Genomic DNA, 21,285 nt, shown 5'->3' with positions numbered 1-21,285 from the left:
ACACTGGAGAGAAGGACTCCAGACATATGCTAGTTTCTGACTTCAACAATGAAGAAGATAGCAGAGCACCAGAAGTTTGGAAGTGGGGATAGGTAATCAGTTCTTTTCAATGTATGTTGACCGTGCGGGGCCTATGGGAGAGGCATCTGGAGATGTCCTGGGGGCGACTTGGTCTGGAACTGAGGAGAGAGCGCAGCTGGAGCCTGCGACTGGAAGTCTTCATAATAGAGGGGAAACTGAGCCCCTGGGTGTCAGTGAGGTCACTCATGAATGTGTGGAGCGAGATGAGGGTGGGGACGGGGACAGGACCCTGAGAAAGACTGGCATTGAAGAGAGGCTTCAGAGGAGGCAGGCTCGCAAATAAGGCGGAGACAGGCCAGTCAGGCAGGAGGAGAACCAGGTGATGGCGGTGGCCAGAAACCAAGAAGGAATTAACACGTATCTGGTATTTACTTTTAACTTTTGGCATAGATGTGGATGGTTTACAGACAATTTACAAGGGGAAAGCATACATGGGAAACCCTTCTATCCTTTAGCCTTTTTTTTTTTTTTTTTCTGTAATTTAAGAAACGAGTCCTCTCTTTGGTTCACGGAATACCAGAGTTCCCTAAGGCCATAGTTAGAGAACCACTGGCCTAAAAGGAGGTATTATAAGACGCTGGAAGTTTCCTTGGAGTCTAGAAAGAGAGAACTGGGGAGGAAGGACACGTCCCCACTGCTCCTGCAGTGGTTGAGGGTGGAAGCTTAAATATGCAGGAACATACTTTCCATCTCTTGAGGAGGAGCTCAGTCCAAGGGTCACCTTTTCACCATTCATGGTGCTCTCCCTGCAAGCCTGTTAGCTGGATTTCCCAGGGGTCGCTTAGAAGTCAGCATCTTGTGAGTTTGGTTAGAAAGAAGTGTCAAGTCCTCTGGCTCTAGCAGATCAACCTGAAGGGACCGATGATGTTCAGGGCCTCCAAAGCTGACATGGGCCTTGGCGACCCCTTAGGACGCTTGTTTAACAGGACAACAGCCCAGCTCCCTGGGCATGTCATTAGCTGCAGCTGCGGCCTCCCAGCCGCTTGGGGACAGGGATCTGGCAGGGAGGGGCTTGACGCTGTTTGCCTTGAACTCTACACAAGGGAGGAAACAGTAATGAAAATATCGGAGGAGGGTATTCAGTCCCCTGAACTCTCATCTTGAATCTGCCACGTAATCACCCCTTTCTTTCCTGTTCCCCATGATTTTTCCTGGGGAAACCTACTTTCCCTGTAGCTCCCCCAATATACAAAATGAACACCTCTATGGGTAACTTCTGTCCTGTGGTCTGGAAGGTGACTTCTGTTCTTTGTTGATTGTTATGGTGCAGCTGGCAAGCAGTGGAAAAACCCTGGCTGGGAACTTGGGTCTCTGTGGTCAGTTTGGCTGACATCATAGAGAGGCCCTGGAGTTTGGGATTGTGTAGGTGGTGAGGGTCCACAAGAACAAAAACACTCCCCCCCTTGAAGGACACACAAGGCGTGACGGGTGGCTTGCGCGCAAGAGCGCTTAGCTGTAACTACCACCCGTAGCTGCTCAGTGTGGGAGATGGGGCGTGGGGGGGCAAGACATGTGCTTGGTGAGGGCTGTGCTGGGGATAGGAGCCTGGGAGGCTCTGTACAATCAAACACCAAGTTTTAAGATCACTTAGAACCACACAAACAGGGGAAGAGTGCCAGGAATTGAGTGTCTCCTCACGGGTGGGGACGGCGGAACCCAGTGGTCCCCCGCCTGGAACCTCACTCAGCAGAAGCTCAAGGACTGACTCCTCAGAGCTGAGCATGGGCGTCTTTCCTCTGGCTGCGATTATCTGATCACTGATGCTTCTTCATCTACGATTCAGGAAGTGCTTATCTTACAGAGCTCGTACCATTACCACTGGCTTTCGGACCCGGATACCTACTGAAGTTCGACCATTCTTGACGGTTTAAAATAAGCTGTGTGAACGAACCCTCTTCTGCTTGTCAAAAAGAAGAAGCGGTTGTTTCAAGATGATGGTTTTCCATATGTGCAGGGTTATCAACATCATCATAGTCATCTTCAGGCTCAATATAGCTTGGGACGGCCATTGTCTTCTTATTTCTAACTTTAGGTACTGATGCGTATGCAGCTGGTGGCCGACTTGGGGTTTCCTGTGGGGCTAGAATACACAAAAAGGTATTAAATGCAAAGCTATTGTGTGTTTATATATTTTTGACCAAGTGGCTCTGCATGATTTTCATGGGTTTCGGTAATCCTCCCACTTCTTGGTGGACCAGATCCCCATTTTACAGAGAAAACTAAAGCCCAGACATGACACAGTCTCAGGCTCACCCAAGTGAGTAAGTGGCAAATATTGGTCAGACATCTTGACTCTTTGTGTCTCTTTGCCTGACTGCACTGCAGTAGGAACCATGAAACAAGTTTAGACAAGAAGCTGACCAGAGCTAGTAGCCAAATGAGTAGTGTTGTGTTTATAGATACTAATTCTCATAAAGAAGTGATACAAACCGTATTTCCTTTTGGGCACATCCCTCACAGTGACTTACACTGCTTTCCATAACTATCTATAATTGCTCATGTCCACAATCCCTCTGCTAAGAAGGAGGTGGGCAGTGGTGTTTTCAAAAGGTGGAATTAGTGGAGGATGGGTACATAGCAAATGGACTAAAATGGTAGGAAAAAGATAGTGAAACAGCTCAGCTCCACCTTTGGTGGGGCCTGGAACTGCCTCACCGCAATCTCATCTTTTCCTAAGAGAACGTGAAAAACAAGCACCATTTCATTTCACACAAAGTTCTGCAGTTAGATCCAAGTTCATCTTCAGGGTCCAGCAGTCACTAGCTGTGTGGCCATGAGTAGGTCACTTAACTTCTCTGTGTCTCAGTGTCCTCTTCTGTCAGAGGGACATAATAATGTACCTGCCTCATAGAGGTGTTGAGAGGATTAAATGAGATAGTACCTATAAAGTGCCAGCATGGGAGCTGACACACAGTGCCTGATCAATAAATGTTAGCTAATATTATTATTTATCCATTCAGTTAAAACATTTTCATCCATTATCTACTAAGCTCCAGGCACTGTTCTTAGTGGTGGGTAAACAGTGGTGAACAAGACAAGAAAGGCACCTATTTCCTAGAGTTTATATTATAATGGAGGAGATAGATAATGAACAAATGAAGGATAACTAAATAAGCCCATTTAGGATTATTGCCATAAGCCTCATAAGGAGAATTAGCAGGATTTCTTTATATAGGGTGGTCAGGAATGGCCTCTCTGAGGTGGTGACATTTGAACTGACACCTGAAAGGTGTGGTAAAGCCAGCTCTGTACACAGCTTAAGGAAGAACACTCCAGTCAAGGGAACCAGGCAGAGTTTTTCTGATAGGACATCTGAGAGGCCCAGTGTTCCTTTATACCCATGCTGCAGGCTGGAATTTGAATATGAACTCACACATTGAATACTGGAAGCATTGGTACTTATTCTGCCCCCTTAAAACTTAGTTCATCTCTTTCAAACAGGTTGCTGCCATCTGCAAATTCCAGTGTTATAGACTGAATGTGTGTGTCCCCACAAAATTCATATGGTGAAGCTCTAACCACCAGTGTGGTTGTATTTAGAGATGGGGCCTCTAAGGAAGTAATTAAGGTTAAATAAGGTCATAAGGGTGTGGCCCTGATCCAATAGTATTAGTGTCCTTATAAGAAGAGACACCAGAGAGCTCTCTCCCCTCCATGTGAGGACACAGGGAGAAGGCAGCCATCTGCAAGCCTGGAAGAGTCCTCACCAGAAACCAGATTGGCTGGCACCTTGATCTTGGACTTCTAGCCTCCAGAACTGTGAGAAAATTACTGTTGTTTAAGCCACATTGTCCATGTTATTGTTTTATGGGCAGCCCAAGCTGACTAAACATCAAGATAAATTTATTATTCTACCCTGAATGAGACTGTTATCAGCAAAATACACTCACAGGCAACTTCTGGAGAAAGCACACCCCTGGGTGGCAGAGGGGGTAATTGAACTGAGAATTGATTGGTAACATTCCTGGAAGAGAGGAAGAAGAGGAGTCAGTGTTTGGTTTTGATCACGCCTACTGATTTAAAAGAAAACGTCAAGGAAAGTGGATAGAGTTGAACATTCAAATCTTGGTCCCTGAAAACTGGAAGCATTTCCTTCCCTTTCTAGGTCTTGTATCCCATTTGTAACTGGCACTCTAAAGAAACCATTTCCTTTAGCCCAGGGACCAGCTGGATTTGAGGGAAGGGAGTTGAAGTACTATAACTTAGAGCTCATCTTCCTGTGTTCATCTGAGCTGGATTAGAAGGGGGAGGTAAGCACCAGGTATATTTTGATTTGAAAAAAAAATGTACTCCTAACGTTAAATGTACACATACCATGTGACAGCAATACTGGGTATATATCCTGCTGATCACCAAAAGATACGTTATAGAATGTTCATCGCAGCGTTATTCATAACAGCCCCAAACTGCACGCTACCCAAATGCCCATCAGCAGTAGAATGGATAAATTCATCATGGTTCACTCCCACAGTGGAATACTCTATGGCAATAAGAATGAACAATCTAGGGCTTCCCTGGTGGCGCAGTGGTTGAGAGTCCGCCTGCCGATGCAGGGGACACGGGTTCGTGCCCCGGTCCGGGAAGATCCCACATGCAGTGGCACGGCTGGGCCCGTGAGCCATGGCCGCTGAGCCTGCGCGTCCGGAGCCTGTGCTCCGCGACGGGAGAGGCCACAGCAGTGAGAGGCCTGCGTACCACAAAAAAAAAAAAAAAAAAAAAAAGGAACAATCTGCGACTACACACAATGAATCTCACAAAAAAAGGCTGAGCAGAAGAAGCTAAACACCAATAACACATACTGTCTAATTCCATGTATATGAAGCATAAAAAACAAGGAAAAACGAGGCTATACTATTTCAGGTAGTGGTTATCCTTGGGGTTTAATGGCTGAAAGGGAATATATGGGGCTGAGGAGCTGGTAATTTTGTTTCTTGATCTGGGTGTCACCTACCGGCTCTGTTCAGTTTGTGGAAATTCACTGAGTTGTACCCTTACCATGTGTACTTTTCTGTTTATATTATACTTCAGTAAGAAGTTTTAATAAAAAGATAGATTCCAAGAAAGTTTCCTTACCCAGACCCCCCCATCCCCTCTGTGTACTCTGATTTCCAAACTGGTACTAGATTCTTCTGAGCTGAGTTTTGGCCTCCTGTATGTGCTTAAGTCCCCTGGAATGCAGAAGCGTTGCTGGGGTGAGTGGAGAAGGGGACATGTGGCTAGAGTGCCATCAGTGACCTCACTCCATCAGTGACCTCACTCAGCCCCTCTGTGGCTCTTCCTGGGAGAGGAGGGACATTTACCTGACTTGGGGAAAAATCTAGCTTCTCCCACTTTCTCCTCTAGAGCCGGCCTGACTGCCTAAAGTATATATTCTGCTTGAGTCTTTGCCATTCAGAGAAAGGGCCCTGCCCTGTAGGGGAGACCTGAGGCTGTCCAGGGCTGCCTATGTACCATGCAGGAAAGTTTGCCTGGTTTTGAATTAGGAAGCAATCTTGGCCATGGAGAAGAGCCACATTCTGCAATGTCAGTTTTATCCTCAATAAAGGCAATACTTTGGTTACCTAACTGCAGGATACATTTGTCTGACTCCTCAAGGGGATCAGAATTGGAGGGGAAGAGATCTGTTATTTGCTGAATCCCTTGAGCCCCAACGAAAGTCACTTTAGAATGACTTTATATTTTTGTTTTTTAATTTATTTGTATTTTTAAGAAACATTATTTATTTATTTTAATTTTTACTTAAAATTTTTTTTGGCCACACCATGTGGCTTGCAGGATCTTAGTTCCCTGACCAGAGATTGAATCCAGGCCCTCGGCAGTGAAAGCGCAGAGTCCCAACCACTGGACCGCCATCGAATTCCCTATGCCTATGTTTTAAAGAAAGGACTGGCCCTTGACCAGCTTCTGGGAGATAATCTCTACACCCTTGGAATATCCTGCCTGATAAGAGTGTCTTTGTATTAAGGGGCCTTGGGCTAGCCAGATAGTTTATGCTAACAATGTGACTGATGGTGAATGCCTGCTGTGTTTGCCAGGGGCCCTGGGTCTTTCTGTATCAGTTTGGCCTCAGGAGACTGAATTAGCCAGAACACAGCGCCGGACCTGTGACCTCTATCAAACTAGACGAGACTTGGGAGGACTTGGAGAGCAGAGAGAGCCAGGTGGTGCCCTGCACCCCCAAAGCCCTGAGGTCTCTCCCCTTACAGTGGGGAGAGTTGGCAGACACGATATTTCCCTGGAATTTAAGGCACACATTCTTAGCGCGGGCGCAAGAATGGAAGTGAACAGGTGGTTCTTGAAACTAAAAAGCAGAAGTGTTCCCCCCCACTTACTCATACATCGTTTCTTCATCTCTCTGCTTTTGTTTCAAGGGCTTGGCAATTTCGAGTTTCTTGCCTAAGGAAACAAATAAGCATATTCATTTAGGAAGAATTATCAAAAGTTGTGGTTTTTAGAGTTTAGAAGAGATCAGAGACCCGGCAGGTTCAGGACATGTGGGAGAAGAACCATCCAGAGGAAACAGACTTAGGGACACAGAGCTCATAAGTGATAGAGCCAGAATTTTTTTTTATAGATGTAGTTACATTTTGTTTTATTTTATTTTATTTTGGCTGCGCTGGGTCTTCGTTGCTGCATGCGGGCTTTCTCTAGTTGCGACAAGGGGGAGCTACTCTTTGTTGTAGTGCGTGGGCTTCTCTTCGTGGTGGCTTCTCTTTTGGCGGAGCGCAGGCTCTAGGCGCGCAGGCTTCAGTAGTTGCAGCATGCGGGCTCAGTAGTTGTGGCTCGCGGGCTTAGTTGCCCACAGCATGTGGGATCTTCCCGGAACAGGGATCAAACCTGTGTCCCCTGCAAATGGCAGGTGGATTCTTAACCACTGGACCACCAGGGAAGTCCTAGAGCCAGAATTTTACCCAGGCCGTCTGACCACAGAGTCTAGGTACTATCCATTGTGGGCTGTGCCTGTTTCCTCATTGCCTAGTACTATATCTACCTAGCGCATAGCTGGCACTCAGAAATACTGGTCGAGTGAATAGCCAAAAGTATGGTTGGGAGGAAATGAGATAAAGAATGGGAAAAGCAGTTTGTAAACTGTGATATGCTGGACATGTAAGTTATTATTAATTATAACCTGCTTGTTAATAGGAGTGGGTCAAGTTAAAAGAGAATAGGTAAAGATTTTGTTCAGGATCATATTTTTGTCCATATCTAAAAATGAAATGTTTAAAAAATGTATAGAGAACAATAGGGGCTAGAATACACTTTTTGTATTAAAAAAGACTGATTACCATCAAGGGGTGGAGGGGAAAGGACATTGAACAGGCAGCCCAGTGAACCTGCGTTCTGGTTCCAACTCTGCTACCAATTCCTAGGAGACCTCAACCAAGGTTCTGCCTGTCTCTGAACCTTAATTTTCTTATCTCTAAAAAGAGATTGAGAAGAATGACAAAAAGTTTTCACTTCTTGAACAGCCCTGACCTTTCAGCACTGGTTCCGCAGGATTCTGAGGCTGTGCCCAGATGCAACGGGAGGGCAGTGCCTTGATCATGGAGGGGTGCCTGCCCAGGTTGCCCCAGGGCAAGATGGCTGTACCTCTCAGTGTATTTACCATCCCCAGGTATACTCCAGGCCTAGGTCATTATGTAAAGGGATAGGATCTCAAGAAAACACACCATTGAATCAAGGGTTTCATGTTTCTGGAGATGAATGGTAAAGTAGAAACCCACTTGTAGATCATCTAAAGTTACATTTATCCTCCAATAAGCTGCTTATTTATGTCCAAGAATGCTAAGAACCTCTATCCGAGGCAGATGTAATACCAGAAAATTCAGAGTATGGTCTTAGAGTAGGCAATCATAGTGGTCAAACGTGTTGATCATGGAATGAGTCCATTTTTCATGCCTCAAGACATTTTTTTAGACCCCTTTATTGGGGAATGATTGCCATACAAAAAGCTGTACGTAGTTCATGTATGCAACATGTATACAACTTGACGTGGTTGGAATCAAGACAGTTTTTGACATTCCATGGACTTGTACTCCCTTTCAAGTCCCAGAGGTAGGATGCTGTGATTGGCAGCCACACCGAAGAGAGATAGCATTAGTGCACAGTGTGCCCTGAAACAGATTCTGCTTTCACCCAAACCGATGGAGCTGGAAGAGTTCTTGGAGATTAGGTAACCTCCCTCCCTTCACTATGCAGAGGGGGAAACTGAGGCCCAGAGACACAAATTAGTGGCAGGGCTAGGACTCAAACCCAGAATGCATGATGCTAAATCCAGAGTTCAGCCTATGCAGGCCCAGAACTAATCTTTTGCCCTGAAGAAGCCCTAATACGCTGATAACCACCTCTCCCCTCCCCTACCTCCACCTGCCCAAATGAGATGGTCATTACCTTGTCTAAACAGACACCTACAGACACAGAACAGGAAGATGCTCAGGCCCACGCAGACAACGATGATGGCCACAGCCAAGATGATCCAGAAATTGTCCCTCCACCAATCCATTGCCATGGGATCCTGAGAAGAATGGAGAGAGAGGAATGAGGCATGAGTGAAAGGCTTCCTGGGGTGGTGGGGGAAGTTATCTACCATGTTGTGCAGCTGCATCTGCTTAGGGGCCAGGCAGGCACTGGTTCACAGTCAAACCCTGATGATTAGCAGCTGGGAGACCTCAGGCAAGTGACTTAACCTTCTCCAAGCTTCAGGGTCCTCATCTGAAATATGGGAGTGATATTGTCTACTACCTTGCAGGGAATTTACAAAGATTAGAGGTAAGACATGTACTTATTAGTTACTCTAGAAACTGTAGACATATTCACTGTTCTTTCTTATACTGTTAAACATGCAGCAGGAAGGGAAATGCCATTTAAAGCAATAACTCTCTGCAGTTGTTTTTATATTGAAGGGGCAACATAGACTTAATTCATAACAGGGGAGATAGGATTTTGAGAGCTTTTTTGTTTTTTGAGGTGGGGGTTAGAAAAATAACCTTGATGGGTCTCTTTGAGTGAGGTACGGTCAGAGGGAGAAGGTAAAGATGCAAAGCAAACTGAATTAGTAACAGGAACTTGGGGGCTAAAGCCTGACTGACTAGAGAGGAGGAGAGACTGGGAAGAGGGTCAGAGCAGAGGGAGAGGTCACGAAGAGAGTAGGTCTTAAATGTTCTCCCCACAAGAAAGAAAGAGTAACTGTGTGATGTGATGGAGGTGTTGGCTATAACACTATGGGGGTAATCATTATACAATATGTAAGTGTATCAAATCAACAGGTAGTACGCCTTCAAGTTATGCAATGTTATGTGTCAATTGGAGGTGTTAGCTAACACTATGGGGGTAATCATTATACAGCATGTAAGTGTATCAAATCAACAGGTAGTACACCTTTAAGTTATGCAATGTTATGTGTCAATTACATCTCAATAAAGCTAGGGAAAAAAAAAGAAGAGAGCAGAAAGTTGGAGCATCAGTAGAAAGTCCCCTTGGTGGAAAATGACCCATGCGTTTGTAGGAAAGTTACATCTAATATTCAGTCTTCAATTGTTGCCTGTAAAATGCTGTGCTGTAATTGTCTTTTCCCATCAAATCTTCAATAAAATTGGACAACAGAAGCTTGTATGAACAGAACCTGGGGAGAAATGACATGTGTGCAGTGGTTTTTCAAGCCAGGGGTGACACACGGGCAAGTAGAACAGCAGCTGCCAGGCTCCGAGTGACGGTGGGGAGCAGGCTGCAGGATAGACTCCTAGGAGGGACCTCCAGGAATTCAGGGAGAGCTGGGGGCGGGGCTGGGCTCTGCTCATCTGTGGAATGGACACTTTGCTAGTGCATGTGGATGTTAAAATAAAAATGATTCTTGGGGCTTCCCTGGTGGTGCAGTGGTTAAGAATCCTCCTGCCAATGCAGGGGACATGGGTTCGAGCCCTGGTCCGGGAAGATCCCACGTGCCGCGGAACAACTAAGCTCGTGTGCCACAACTACTGAGCCTGCGCTCTAGAGACCGCGAGCCACAACTACTGAGCCCACGAGCCACAACTGCTGAAGCCCAGGCACCTAGAGCCCGTGCTCCGCAACAGGAGAAGCCACTGCAATGAGAAGCCCGCGCACCGCAACAAAGAGCAGCCCCCCACTCGCCGCAACTAGAGGAAGCCCGCGCATAGCAACGAAGACCCAACACAGACAAAAAAAAAAAAAAAGATTCTTGAGGCCTGGGAGATATCCAGACGTGTCCTGGTTAAATGAGAATCACCTTCCTGTGTCACCATTTAGCCAATGGAAACTCACCCATGCATGTTCATGTACTGCCGTTTCTGATTCATGCTTTTGAGCTATTATTAACATCAGTGGGGATCCAGGCAGGGGGCCAAGGAACAGGGGCCACATTAGGCTGCTGCTAGAGCCATTATTACTACAAAGACCTGATGACTTGGCTTACTATTTAAACATGTGTTTGTATTCCTGGCATAGTGTTTTCATTTATTAAGTTGCTATATAACGATTTGGATTTTTAGTTGCAAACATCATTTCTTTTGTGAAGGTTTGGTTTGATCAATATAATGTTCTTTGGCTATTCAGAAAGTTATATGTGGCACACCAATCACATGTAACTAGTACTCTTCTATAAACATGATTCAGCAGCTTACTTTTTTGTTCAACATTATGTTTTTGTCATTTATTGATGTTGGTAGACGTGCTGGGGATTCACTCTTAAGGGAGTGAAGTGTCATCTACCCCACAAAGCATGCACTCAGCAGATGTTTTCTTGTAGATCACCTTCTCAGGGTGCACAAAAGAAAGGAAGAGAGGAAGAAGACCAAAGGGAAAAAGGAAGACCATGGAGAATGGAACCTTGGCTCTCAGCACGGGCCTGTGAAATTTGATTGTGCAGAGCCCAGTGTGGTTAAACGGCACTGGACTTAAGAAGATGCCACATATCAGAAGGCAGCCTCTTTGTTCTTCAAACCTAAATTGGAATCTCACCTTCTTTAGCTCTAGGGAACCAGTTAGATAAATAGATACATAGAGGGCTTCCCTGGTGGCGCAGTGGGTGAGAGTCCGCCTGCCAATGCAGGGGACACAGGTTCGTGCCCCGGTCCGGGAAGATCCCACGTGCCGTGGAGCGGCTGGGCCCGTGAGGCATGGCTGCTGGGCCTGCGCGTCCGGAGCCTGTGCTCTGCAACGGGAGAGGCCACAGCAGTGAGAGGCCCGCGTACCACAAAAAAAAAAGATACATAGATACATGGAATGATGGATGGATGGATGGATGGATGGATAGATAGAGAGATGGACAGAAATTTCTTCCCTCCGTTTTCTCCTTATCTTATTTATTTATTTTTATTGAACTATAGTTGATTTACAATACTGTGTTAGTTTCAGGTATACAGCAAAGTGATTCAGTTATATATATATATATATATACATACATTCTTTTTCATATTCTTTTCCATTATAGGCTATTAGAAGATGTTGAATATAGGTCCCTGTGCTATACAGTAAATCCTTGTTGTTTATATATAGTATATATATACTTTATATATACTTTATATATACTTTATATATAGTAGTATGCATCTGTTAATCCCATACTTCTAATTTATCCCTCTCCTCCTTCCCCTTTGGTAGCCATAAGTTTGTTTTCTATGTCTGTGAGTTTGTTTCTGTTTTGTAAATAAGTTCATTTGTATTTTTTTTTAGATTCTGCATATAAGTGATATCATATAATATTTGTCTTTCTCTGTATGACTTCCTTCACTCAGTATGATAATCTCTAGGTCCATTCATGTTGCTGCAAATGGTGATATTTCATTCCTTTTTATGGCTGAGTAATATTCCATTGTGTATATATATCACATCATCTTTATCCATTCATCTGTTGATGGACACTCATTCTCTTTTCTCTTATTTAAATGTCTCCTCGTTCTTTGTCTAATTTTCCCCTCATATTTTCTATCTCTTCATCTTTTTCTTTTACTCCCTCATATTTTCTATCTCTTCATCTTTTTCTTTTACTCTTGAAGGATTTCTCCAACAAGAAACATAAACATACTCTTTAGAGCTATAGAAACCAGACATAGAGTTAAAAGCTGTGCATCTGAAGAGTATGACTGGACGGGAGGAGGGAAGCGGGAGACCAGGCAGCTGTGACTTTTCACTATAAACCCTCTGAATTCCTTGATTTTTTTAACTTTTGCATTTACTTTGATAACATTGAAAAAAGGGCCAGTTAACCATATAGCGTAGCTTCCCATTGTTCATATTTCAAGTTCAAAGAAATGTTATTCTCATCAGATTCTTGGGGAAGAAAGAGGAAGTAGGATGGTGTCAGAAAGTGAAACAATGGGTCACTTTTCAGAACTATGCAGAATGGTAAGCATTCTGCAGTTTTCTGCTTACAAATCGAATGGATTTGAATTGCCATCAGGTGTTTCGCAAGTGTTCGGTGCGCCAAGCATTCTGCAAGAGCTTTCTCGTTGCTCACCTCATTTCATCCTCACCACCATAGGCTTTTCTAGACAGGGGCCTGAGACAGAGGTGAAATGACCTGCCCCAGGTAGGAGGGAGGGCGGAATGCTTTCTCTCTGTGTCACAGGGCCTTCCTCTGTTGATGTTAGTCATGATGCCTCCAAATCATCAAGGAAAGGCCAAATGGGGGTCAAGATACCTTACTTTGAAAGGAGCACTGATGTGGTAGTGATATGGTGGGGTGAGGGCCCAAGGGATTCCCTAGAATGAATGATCAGGGCCCACAGCTGAGAATGAAACACCCAAGTTCCCCACAATCTACGATCAGAGAAATAGCACTCTTCCCCATGGACTGCTGACAGAGGCCTTTTCAACAGAACCAAGAAGAGCTTGTCTTCTTGGAAGAATGCAGCTGAGAGAGGGGGCCCACGAGAACCACATCCCGTTCCCAGTTAGATGTTCTCTGGACTACCAGGCTAGTTTAATAGCCAGGGTGTCCCCAGAGAGGGGACAAGAGCTCTGGGGAGAGATGGCAGGGAGTACAGCCAGTGGGGAGTGTGTCACAGCTGCATGGTCAAGTTCAGGTCCTGTAAAGGTATGGAAGCTGAATCCCACCTGTGTTGCCAGGCCTGGAGTAGATAAGGTTGTGGGGTGCAGGCCTCCTGAGCGCTACTGAAGCATGGGGCAAAGAGGTGTTTGCATGAGAGGATGCTGGCAGCCAGCCCAAAGATGCAGCTGAGTCTCTCAAGGGACCACAAGGGACCTCTCAAGGGCCAGTGGTTGAGTCTCCACCCAACACCACAAACTTGATCGGCAGCAATGGTCCAGTGAGGGGAGACTTCCTGGGGAAAACTGTCTGTCCCTGTCTTTCCTCCTCAATCTCATACCAGGGAAGTAGATGCGGGGAAGCTAAGGAGCTGAGACAGCCCTCACTCCTCTCTCTACTCCCCTCCTTGGGCAAAGGGGGGAGATTTGAGTCAAGGATAAGAGGGAAGTTTTCGTTTTTATTTATTTGGCTGCACCGGGTCCTAGTTATGGCACGTGGGCACTTAGCTGCAGCATGTGGGATCTAGTTCCCTGACCAGGGATCGAACCTGGGCCCCCTGCATTGGGAGTGTGGAGTCTTAACCGCTGGACCATCGGGAAGTCCCAAGACGGAAGATTTTAAATGAGCATGACTAAATTTTTAAAACTGAAATGAGTCTGCTTAGTAATCAAAAGTAACTTAAAAGTTTTGGAATTGGACTGAAATGTCACTGGGGGAGGCAGCAGCCCAGGCAGCAGTGGTCATTAGAAACAAAGTGTATTTGTTTGCTATGGCTGCTCCAACAAATTACCACAGATGCAGTGGCTTAAAACAACACAAAAGTATTATCTTACAGCTCTGGAGGACAGAAGGCCAGCATGAGGCCACTGGGCTAAAACCAAACTATGGGCAGGGTTGGGTCCCTCCTGGAGGCTCCACTAGAGAAGCCGTTTCCTTGCTCTTTTCAGCTCCTGGAGGCCACTTGTGTTCCTTGGCTTATGGCCCCTTCCTCCATATTCAAAGTCAGCAATATTGCGTCTCTCTAACAGTTCTCCCCTGGCCACATGTGACCTCCCCTTGCCTCCTTCTCCCATTTACAAGAACTCTTGTGATTACATTAGGCTCACCTGGATAACCCAGGCTCATCACCCCATCTCCAGGTCAGCTGATTAGCAACCTCAATTGCACCTACAACCTTAGTTCCCTTTTGCTATGTAATCTGACATATTCACAGGTTGCAGGAATTGGGATGTGGACATCTTGGGGTGAGTGGGACACCACATGAACCACTTCATCCTCATACGGCAATAAGATTCTAGTTAAAGTTGTTCCATGGGTTTATACATTTTAAAATTTCATTTTTTTTGCTTCTACTGATGTCTCCAGAAGGAAAAAAGGTCAGTGATAATTCTGCCATCTTTGACCAGAAGTCCACCACAGAGCGCCCGTTGTTGCTGACCCAGTGAAGAAGCAGTGGAGACCTGCCACAAGGCTGGGGACAGACAGGGGTCTCTTATGAAAAGAAACATTTATCAGCTTGGTGTCAGCCTGGCAGAGTAAAAAGAGCACAAACTTTGGCATCAGACAGAGCTGAGCTACAATCTTAGATTAGTCAATCTAGACTTAGACTAGTCTAGTTAACTAGACTAGTTAAATCTAGTCTTAGACTAGCTGTGTTGCCTTTTAGCAACTAGCTCTGTTGCCTTTTAGCAATTTGCCAATTAGCAAATTGCTTAATCTCTCTGAATTCTCTCTTTTTATCTGTAAAATGGGGGTAATAAGAACACCCGCAGTACCAGGTTATAATAAGGATTAAGTGATAACTTAATCCTTAAGTTATCACTGGTTCTCAACATTGGCCTCCCATTAGAATCATCTGGAGAACTTTACTAAAACAAACAAACAAAACCCCAGTGGCCAGGCCACAGGTTGGGAACTTCAGATATTCCTCAAGCTCTTGCCCTGGGGTCTGACACACCAAGGCCCTCGATCGCTAATAACTAAAAGCAGCTCCCATGGTTCTCTTACTCTTCCTTCTTCCATTTATGGTGTCCACCAGATGCTCCCCCAGTTGACAAGACTGAGGTCAGGCCCTGAAGCTCCCTGACCTCCTCCCGGCAGCCAGGACACCTCACCTGTACTGTGACTCAGGTCCTCACCCTCCCATGGCCTGGGACCTGCTGACCTATGGTTCAGGGCTGGACCAGCTCTGGCCACACCACCCCCCCAAAAAAAAGTCTGAGGTCATATGAAGGTTCTCAAGGGTGGACTTGGACTCAGAGATAAGACAGGGCCCTGTGAGCCAGAGTGGGGGCCCATGGTACAGTATAGACCAGAAGAGGGTAGGATCCAGTGTGGCCCCAAAGCTGGGGCAAGAACTTGAGGAATATCGGAAGTTCCCAACCTGCGGCCTGGCCATTGGGATTTTGTTTGTTTGTTTTAGTCAAGTTCTCCAGATGATTCTAATGGGAGGCCAATGTTGAGAACCAGTGACATACATGTTATCATTTAATCCTTATTATAACCTGGTGTTGGGGGGTGTTCTTATCACTCCCATTTTACCATAACGGAACTGAAAGCAGAACCCTCGGTCAAGAAATTCCAATATTGGCAAGACCTCAGCTTTTAGCTGTGACTTGTTCCAGATCATAAGAACCTCAATATGAAAATGCATTTTAGAAAAGTAACGTACATTATGTGCTACTTTACCATGAGTTCAACCACTCTATAAGGCAGGTCATAATTATAATCCCATTTTACAGATAAGAGAATAGAAACTTAGAAGAGCTCAATTAACTTGCATAAGGTTGCAGATCTAGCAAGTGGAAAAATCAGAAGCCAAACCCAGGGCCCTAAATTGTGACCACCAAGCCAGACCTTTGGGAAATGTATTAAAATGCAGGTACCAGAGTCCTATGTCCCTACTCTATCTACTCCCAGTTCTGATTTGTAGGTCTGTTGTGGGACTCGGGAATCAGCATTGTTAGCAAACACTCCAACTGGTTCTCAGACCTCGGGGAGGAACACAGCATCCAGCCAGCCTGCAAAGCCCCCAGCTGGGGCAGGTGAGGAAGCTGGAGGCTTGTTCCCTGCAACATTCATAGGCAGTAGCAACAGCAGTCGAGTAGAATGAAAGCACTGAAAAAGACTCCTTGGGCTTCCCTGTTGGTGCAGTGGTTAAGAATCTGCAGGGGACATGGGTTCGATCCCTGGTCTGGGAAGATCCCACATGCCACGGAGCAACTAAGCCCCTGCGCCACAACTACTGAGCCTGAGCTCTACAGCCCGCGAGCCACAACTACTGAGGCTGCATGCCACAACTACTGAAGCCCACGCGCCTAGAGCCCGTGCTCCACAAGAAGAGAAGCCACCGCAATGAGAAGCCCATGCACCACAACAAAGAGTAGCCCCCGCTCGCCGCAACCAGAGGAGAGCCCGCAGGTAGAAATGAAGACCCAATGCAGCCAAAAATAAAATAAATAAATTAAAAAAAAAAACCTCCTTGAACCCAAAGACCTCTCCTGTTTGCTTGTCACAGTGATGATGGAATTCCATCATTAAATCACTCTCTTCAGAGCAAAGTTCCACACTACCTCCTCTCCCCACTTCCCATTTGCCTGGGTGTGCCAGACACTGAGGAAGAGGAACTGATTTTTACTAGGGTATGAATGACTTCAGTGGAGCCTCAGGATTTCCCCAGGGCGCTGGCAGGAGCAGGGGCATCCTAGAATCCTATCCAGAGTCCTTAGAGGATAGTCATAACCGAATATGACATAGGAATGAAGTTCCTGCCGGACTAACAAGACCCAGGAAGACCCTGTTGTCTGGCCATAGTCCTCCCTGCTTGTCGGGCCCCTCCCTGCTTCACAGATGCTCCCCGCTCCAGAGCTAGTGTCCTGCACTCTCTCCCCCGCTTTCTCTTCAATCATCCTGTCCTCAGGACAGATTCTGCATCTCATTCCCTCCTCTGATAACAGCTTAAAGGGAGCTCTGGTCAGCCTGATGAAAGCCCAGAAGGAAAGGGAAGCCTGAATTTCAAGAAGGGAGGAAAGTGAGCTTGTTTGTTTAAAATGCAGAGTCAGCGTGTTTATATACTGTGAAGGTGTCAGGAAAGAGGACAAAATGAGATACAGGGATAGAAGAGAGAGCAGGAGCTACCTTCAGGGGCCCAGATGGAAGAATCCACTTTTAAAAGGGAACAAGGGTGGAGAGAGGGCTGTGCTGCTCAGGGGAACCAGACTGGGTTGGGGGCAGGAAGCTGAGAGGTCATACCGAAAGCTCCCATTCTCTCTGAATTAGGAAGAGTCAACAGGCGGGGTGCCGGGTTGGGGGAGGGGCAGACATCCCTGCCTCCCCGCAATATGTTATGATCAGTATGCTAAATGCATTTTTCCTCCATCTGAGCCTGCCTACTCTTACTGTAACAGCTGTCTGTTGGCTTATTTGATGTTCATTGTCTGTCTCCCACACTGGCCTGTGAGCTCCAGGAGAGCAAGGGCCTGGCTGCTTCCTTTTCCACTCTTTCTAGTGCCTAGAACATCACCTGGAGCACGGTAGGCGCACCATACGTCTCTGAGAAAAGGAGTTCAGCCTCTCTTCTATACGACTGAATGACTGATGCCCTGGCCTCTTCCCCTCTTTCCTCCACCGTTGGCAGACTTCCCCTCTAATGATGCAGAGCAGTAGGCGGTTTGGATCCAGGGTCTGAAATTCAAGTACTGGGCATCCTGATTCTAAAGCACCTCACCTGGACACGCGACCTTGGGCAGGCTCCCTGCTCTCCTCCTGCCTTTGGCCGTGGGCGTCAAGCAGCTGGCTGGGAAGCAGAGGCCAGGCAGACGTTGCAGGGTGGAGTGGCAGCTTCTTTCTTGTCTCTGCTTGTACTCCAGTAGCCTAAGGCACTCGATTCTGGGTAGTGTCAGGGTAGGAGAGCAGGCTAAAAGCAAACCATCCCCCCTGCTCTGACTCTCACTTCCCCAAAAGGCATTTCCGGGGACTCAGTGACAGAAATCACATTCACTGTCCATCACAGGGAATTCTGGAGACTTTGGGTTTATTCAGGAATCTGCTTTTTTTTTTTTTTCCTTTAACCAGTTTCCTCTAAGATGTAGAATTTACAGCGTGACAGCTACACATATATTCACATAAATAAAACGCATTTAAGGGCTTCCCTGGTGGCGCAGTGGTTAAGAATCCGCCTGCCAATGCAGGGCACATGAGTTCAATCCCTGACCAGGAAGATCCCACATGCTGTGAGCAACTAATCCCGTGCACCACAACTACTGAGCCCACGTGCCACAACTACTGAGCCTGCATGCCACAACTACTGAGGCTGCATGCCATAGCTACTGAAGCCCGTGTGCCTAGGGCCTGTTCTCCGCAACAAGAGAAGCCACCGCAATGAGAAGCCTGAGCACTGCCACGAAGAGTAGCCCCCACTCGCCACAACTAGAGAAAGCCTGCGCACAGCAACGAAGACCCAACACAGCCAAAAAGAAAAAAAACCCCAAAAAACAAAAACATGTTTCGCAAAATGTCTTTAGGACACGCAATGCACTCCAACTAACATTTTCTCACCTATACTAGCCCATTTCATGAGAAAAAGTCCTGAGTGTAAACCCCTCAATTTATTTCAAAATGGTCATGCCCTGTGTATTAAAAAACTCGAGTTTTTCTCATGAAAAAGAAATGATCTGAAATAGCCATGAGTCCCAAAAGGTGTGGGTAGAATGCATGTGTTGGGGGTGAATTAGAATTTCAGAAAGTTGGAGATGGAAGAAGTCTCTGTGGGAAGAGGCAGACTTGTAAACAGCTTAGCAGGAAGATGGGGAGACCTGAATATGAATCCAGCTCCTCACTCCCTGCCATTAAGGGCTTCGTGGACTTGGACACAAATCCCTCTGCCCGAGGCCTGCACTGTCCAAGACAGCAGCCACTGGCCCTGTGAGGCTATTCCACTGAGCACTGGCTAGATGGCTAGTCGAGGCCGGGATGTGCTATAAGTGTGAAATACACACTGGTAAAAAACAATAAAAAAAATAAAATAAAAATTTTTTTTTTAAATTTAGAAAAATTAAAAAAATAATAATAAAAATAAATAAATAAATAAAAGAAATACACACTGGATTTCAAATATTTGGTACAGAAAGAAGAACATAAAAGATCTTACTGATAAAGAACCTGCTGTATCAAAAAATAAATAAAATTATTTTTAAAATCTCATTAATAAATGCTTATCTCAATTACATGTTGAAATGATAATATTTTGGATATAGTGGGTTAAGCAAAATGTATTATTAAAATTAATTTCAGCTTCCCCCCCTTTCTAATTTTTCCCCCCAGTTGAAAATCTCCCACTCAACCCTCCTGCTCACGCTCAAATTCTTAGGGTTACCATCTGGGCATTACTATACTTACTGGTGTCAGCTCAAACATTGTAACACTGTGTAAAAACAGAATGGAATTCCACAGCAGAATGGATAAATAAGCTGGTATAGTCATACAATGAAATGCTACCCAGAAATTTAAAAAAATGAATTCCTGATACACACAGCAGCATAGATGAATCCTGACAACATCACAGTAAGTGAAAGAAGCCACATTTGAAAGAGTACAACCTGTATGAGTCTCTGTGTATGAAGTTCAAGAACAGACTAAACTACTGTGATAGAAATCAGAATAGTGGTTTCAATGGGGGCAGAAAGGATCTGGTTGGAAAGGGCACAAGGGGATGGAAATGTTTACATCTTGTTATGCAATTGTCAGATGTACCGAACGGTACATTTAAGACCTAGGCACTTTATTGATAATTATACATCATCAAAAAATAAAAAATAGAATGAGCTGCCTTTCAAGCACTTAGCTGGCTGGGCAGGGAATGAAGTTTGCTGGTAGGAACTGGATGGAGACTGTTGAATTCCTCTGGGTACTGGGGCAGGTGGGGGTCTGGAGTTCTGGGGGAAAATGGGAGGAGGAGAGGAAGGGGAGCCAGTTGGATGGTTGGAAAGTGGGAGAAGCATCTGGTGGAAGATGATCAGGAATGGAGTGGCCAAAGGGCCAATGGCATTTTTTTTTTTTTTTTTTTTTTGCAGTACGCGGGCCTCTCACTGTTGCAGCCTCTCCCGTTGCGGAGCACAGGCTCCGGACGTGCAGGGTCAGCGGCCATGGCTCACGGGCCCAGCCGCTCCGCGGCATGTGGGATCTTCCCGGACCGGGGCACGAACCCGTGTCCCCTGCATCGGCAGGCGGACTCTCAACCACTGCGCCACCAGGGAAGCCCGGGTCAATGGCATTTTAAGAACAGGGCTGGATTATGTCAGTTTGCAGTGGTTTGCATTGCTGCATTAGAAACGTCCCCTATGGCCCCCCTCCAATCTTTAGTAAAGTCTGCTGCATCTGCCAATGCGTTGGTACACAGTTTTGTTTTGGTGATGTGGGGAGTGAGGGAATGACTGAGTTTCATCCCTGGGTCAGTGCAGTATGGAACAGAGGCTCACCCACAGGGGCTCGGAGCCGGGCTGGCCATGTGAAAGTGGAGGCCTCCTGGGGAGCCCACAGAAATCTGTAGGAGGGCTTTGGACTTCGCAGGGCACGGAATGAGGGTTTGAGCGGCTCTCCACCTAGATCTCAAGTGTCTGGGAGATTGTAGGTAATACTGAGGCTACACTTGCACGTCAGCTTGAGCAGCGCTTGCCCGAATTCGCCTCTTGTTCCCAGACTGTCACTTCCCAGGCTCAGGGAGGCCAAGTTCTCCCCCCGGCCACTTCGCTGTTGTCAGCACCAGAAATGGCCATGTGGTCAGTTGATGGCCACTTAAAATCCAACTGTGGCTGCGGAAGGGCAGGGCAGTGTAGTAAAAGGAGTTCAGCCTCTCTTCTCCCTCTCTCTATCCTTCCATCTCTGTGAAAGGCTAAATATAAGGCCTAGAGAACTAAGAAGGAGAAGGCAAGCCAAACATCCTTTTTTGCACAGGCAGCCTTCAGTATGACAGCTTATCACACCAGCTCTCAGATTAATCTTGTCATCTGGTTTATTTCATTACAGGGCTTCACTCTGTTTCACACTGAAATATTGACACATTCACCCATCATAGTTTATTGCTCCCCTGGCCACAGTTAGAAACTACATCTATTTGCTAGCAAAAAATGAAAGATAATCACAAAATCCTATCCTGGCAAAGCTGTAGTGAAACGGACCCTCCCACAGGGCCAGTGGTACTATAC

At 46.1% G+C, this 21,285-nt stretch overlaps 1 protein-coding gene across 1 annotated transcript; it reads right to left on the bottom strand.

The window, feature by feature from the left end:
• Positions 1-1,947: 1,947 nt before the first annotated feature.
• Positions 1,948-17,934, bottom strand: SCIMP (SLP adaptor and CSK interacting membrane protein). Its single transcript, XM_059997403.1, has 5 exons — positions 17,811-17,934; positions 8,473-8,596; positions 6,414-6,477; positions 3,972-4,045; positions 1,948-2,161 (listed from the first exon to the last, which is right to left on the bottom strand). Exons 2-5 carry the CDS (start codon positions 8,588-8,590, stop codon positions 1,986-1,988), a joined length of 432 nt encoding a protein of 143 aa, XP_059853386.1. The 5' UTR covers positions 8,591-8,596; positions 17,811-17,934; the 3' UTR covers positions 1,948-1,985.
• Positions 17,935-21,285: the final 3,351 nt, after the last annotated feature.

The sequence above is a fragment of the Delphinus delphis genome, chromosome 19 (genome assembly GCF_949987515.2).
Source record: "Delphinus delphis chromosome 19, mDelDel1.2, whole genome shotgun sequence".
In the NCBI taxonomy this organism is placed as follows: Eukaryota; Metazoa; Chordata; class Mammalia; order Artiodactyla; family Delphinidae; genus Delphinus; species Delphinus delphis.
This window is presented reverse-complemented; position numbering and strand designations above follow the sequence as displayed.

Excerpts from the sequence above, each read along its gene's own strand:
- SCIMP (XM_059997403.1), bottom strand. The coding sequence starts at position 8,590 with ATGGCAATGGATTGGTGGAGGGACAATTTCTGGATCATCTTGGCTGTG. Across the intron at positions 6,478-8,472 it reads TAGGTGTCTGTTTAGACAAG|GCAAGAAACTCGAAATTGCC; the intron begins GTAATGACCATC and ends TTGTTTCCTTAG. Across the intron at positions 4,046-6,413 it reads GATGAAGAAACGATGTATGA|GAATGTTACCAATCAATTCT; the intron begins GTAAGTGGGGGG and ends CCTCTCTTCCAG.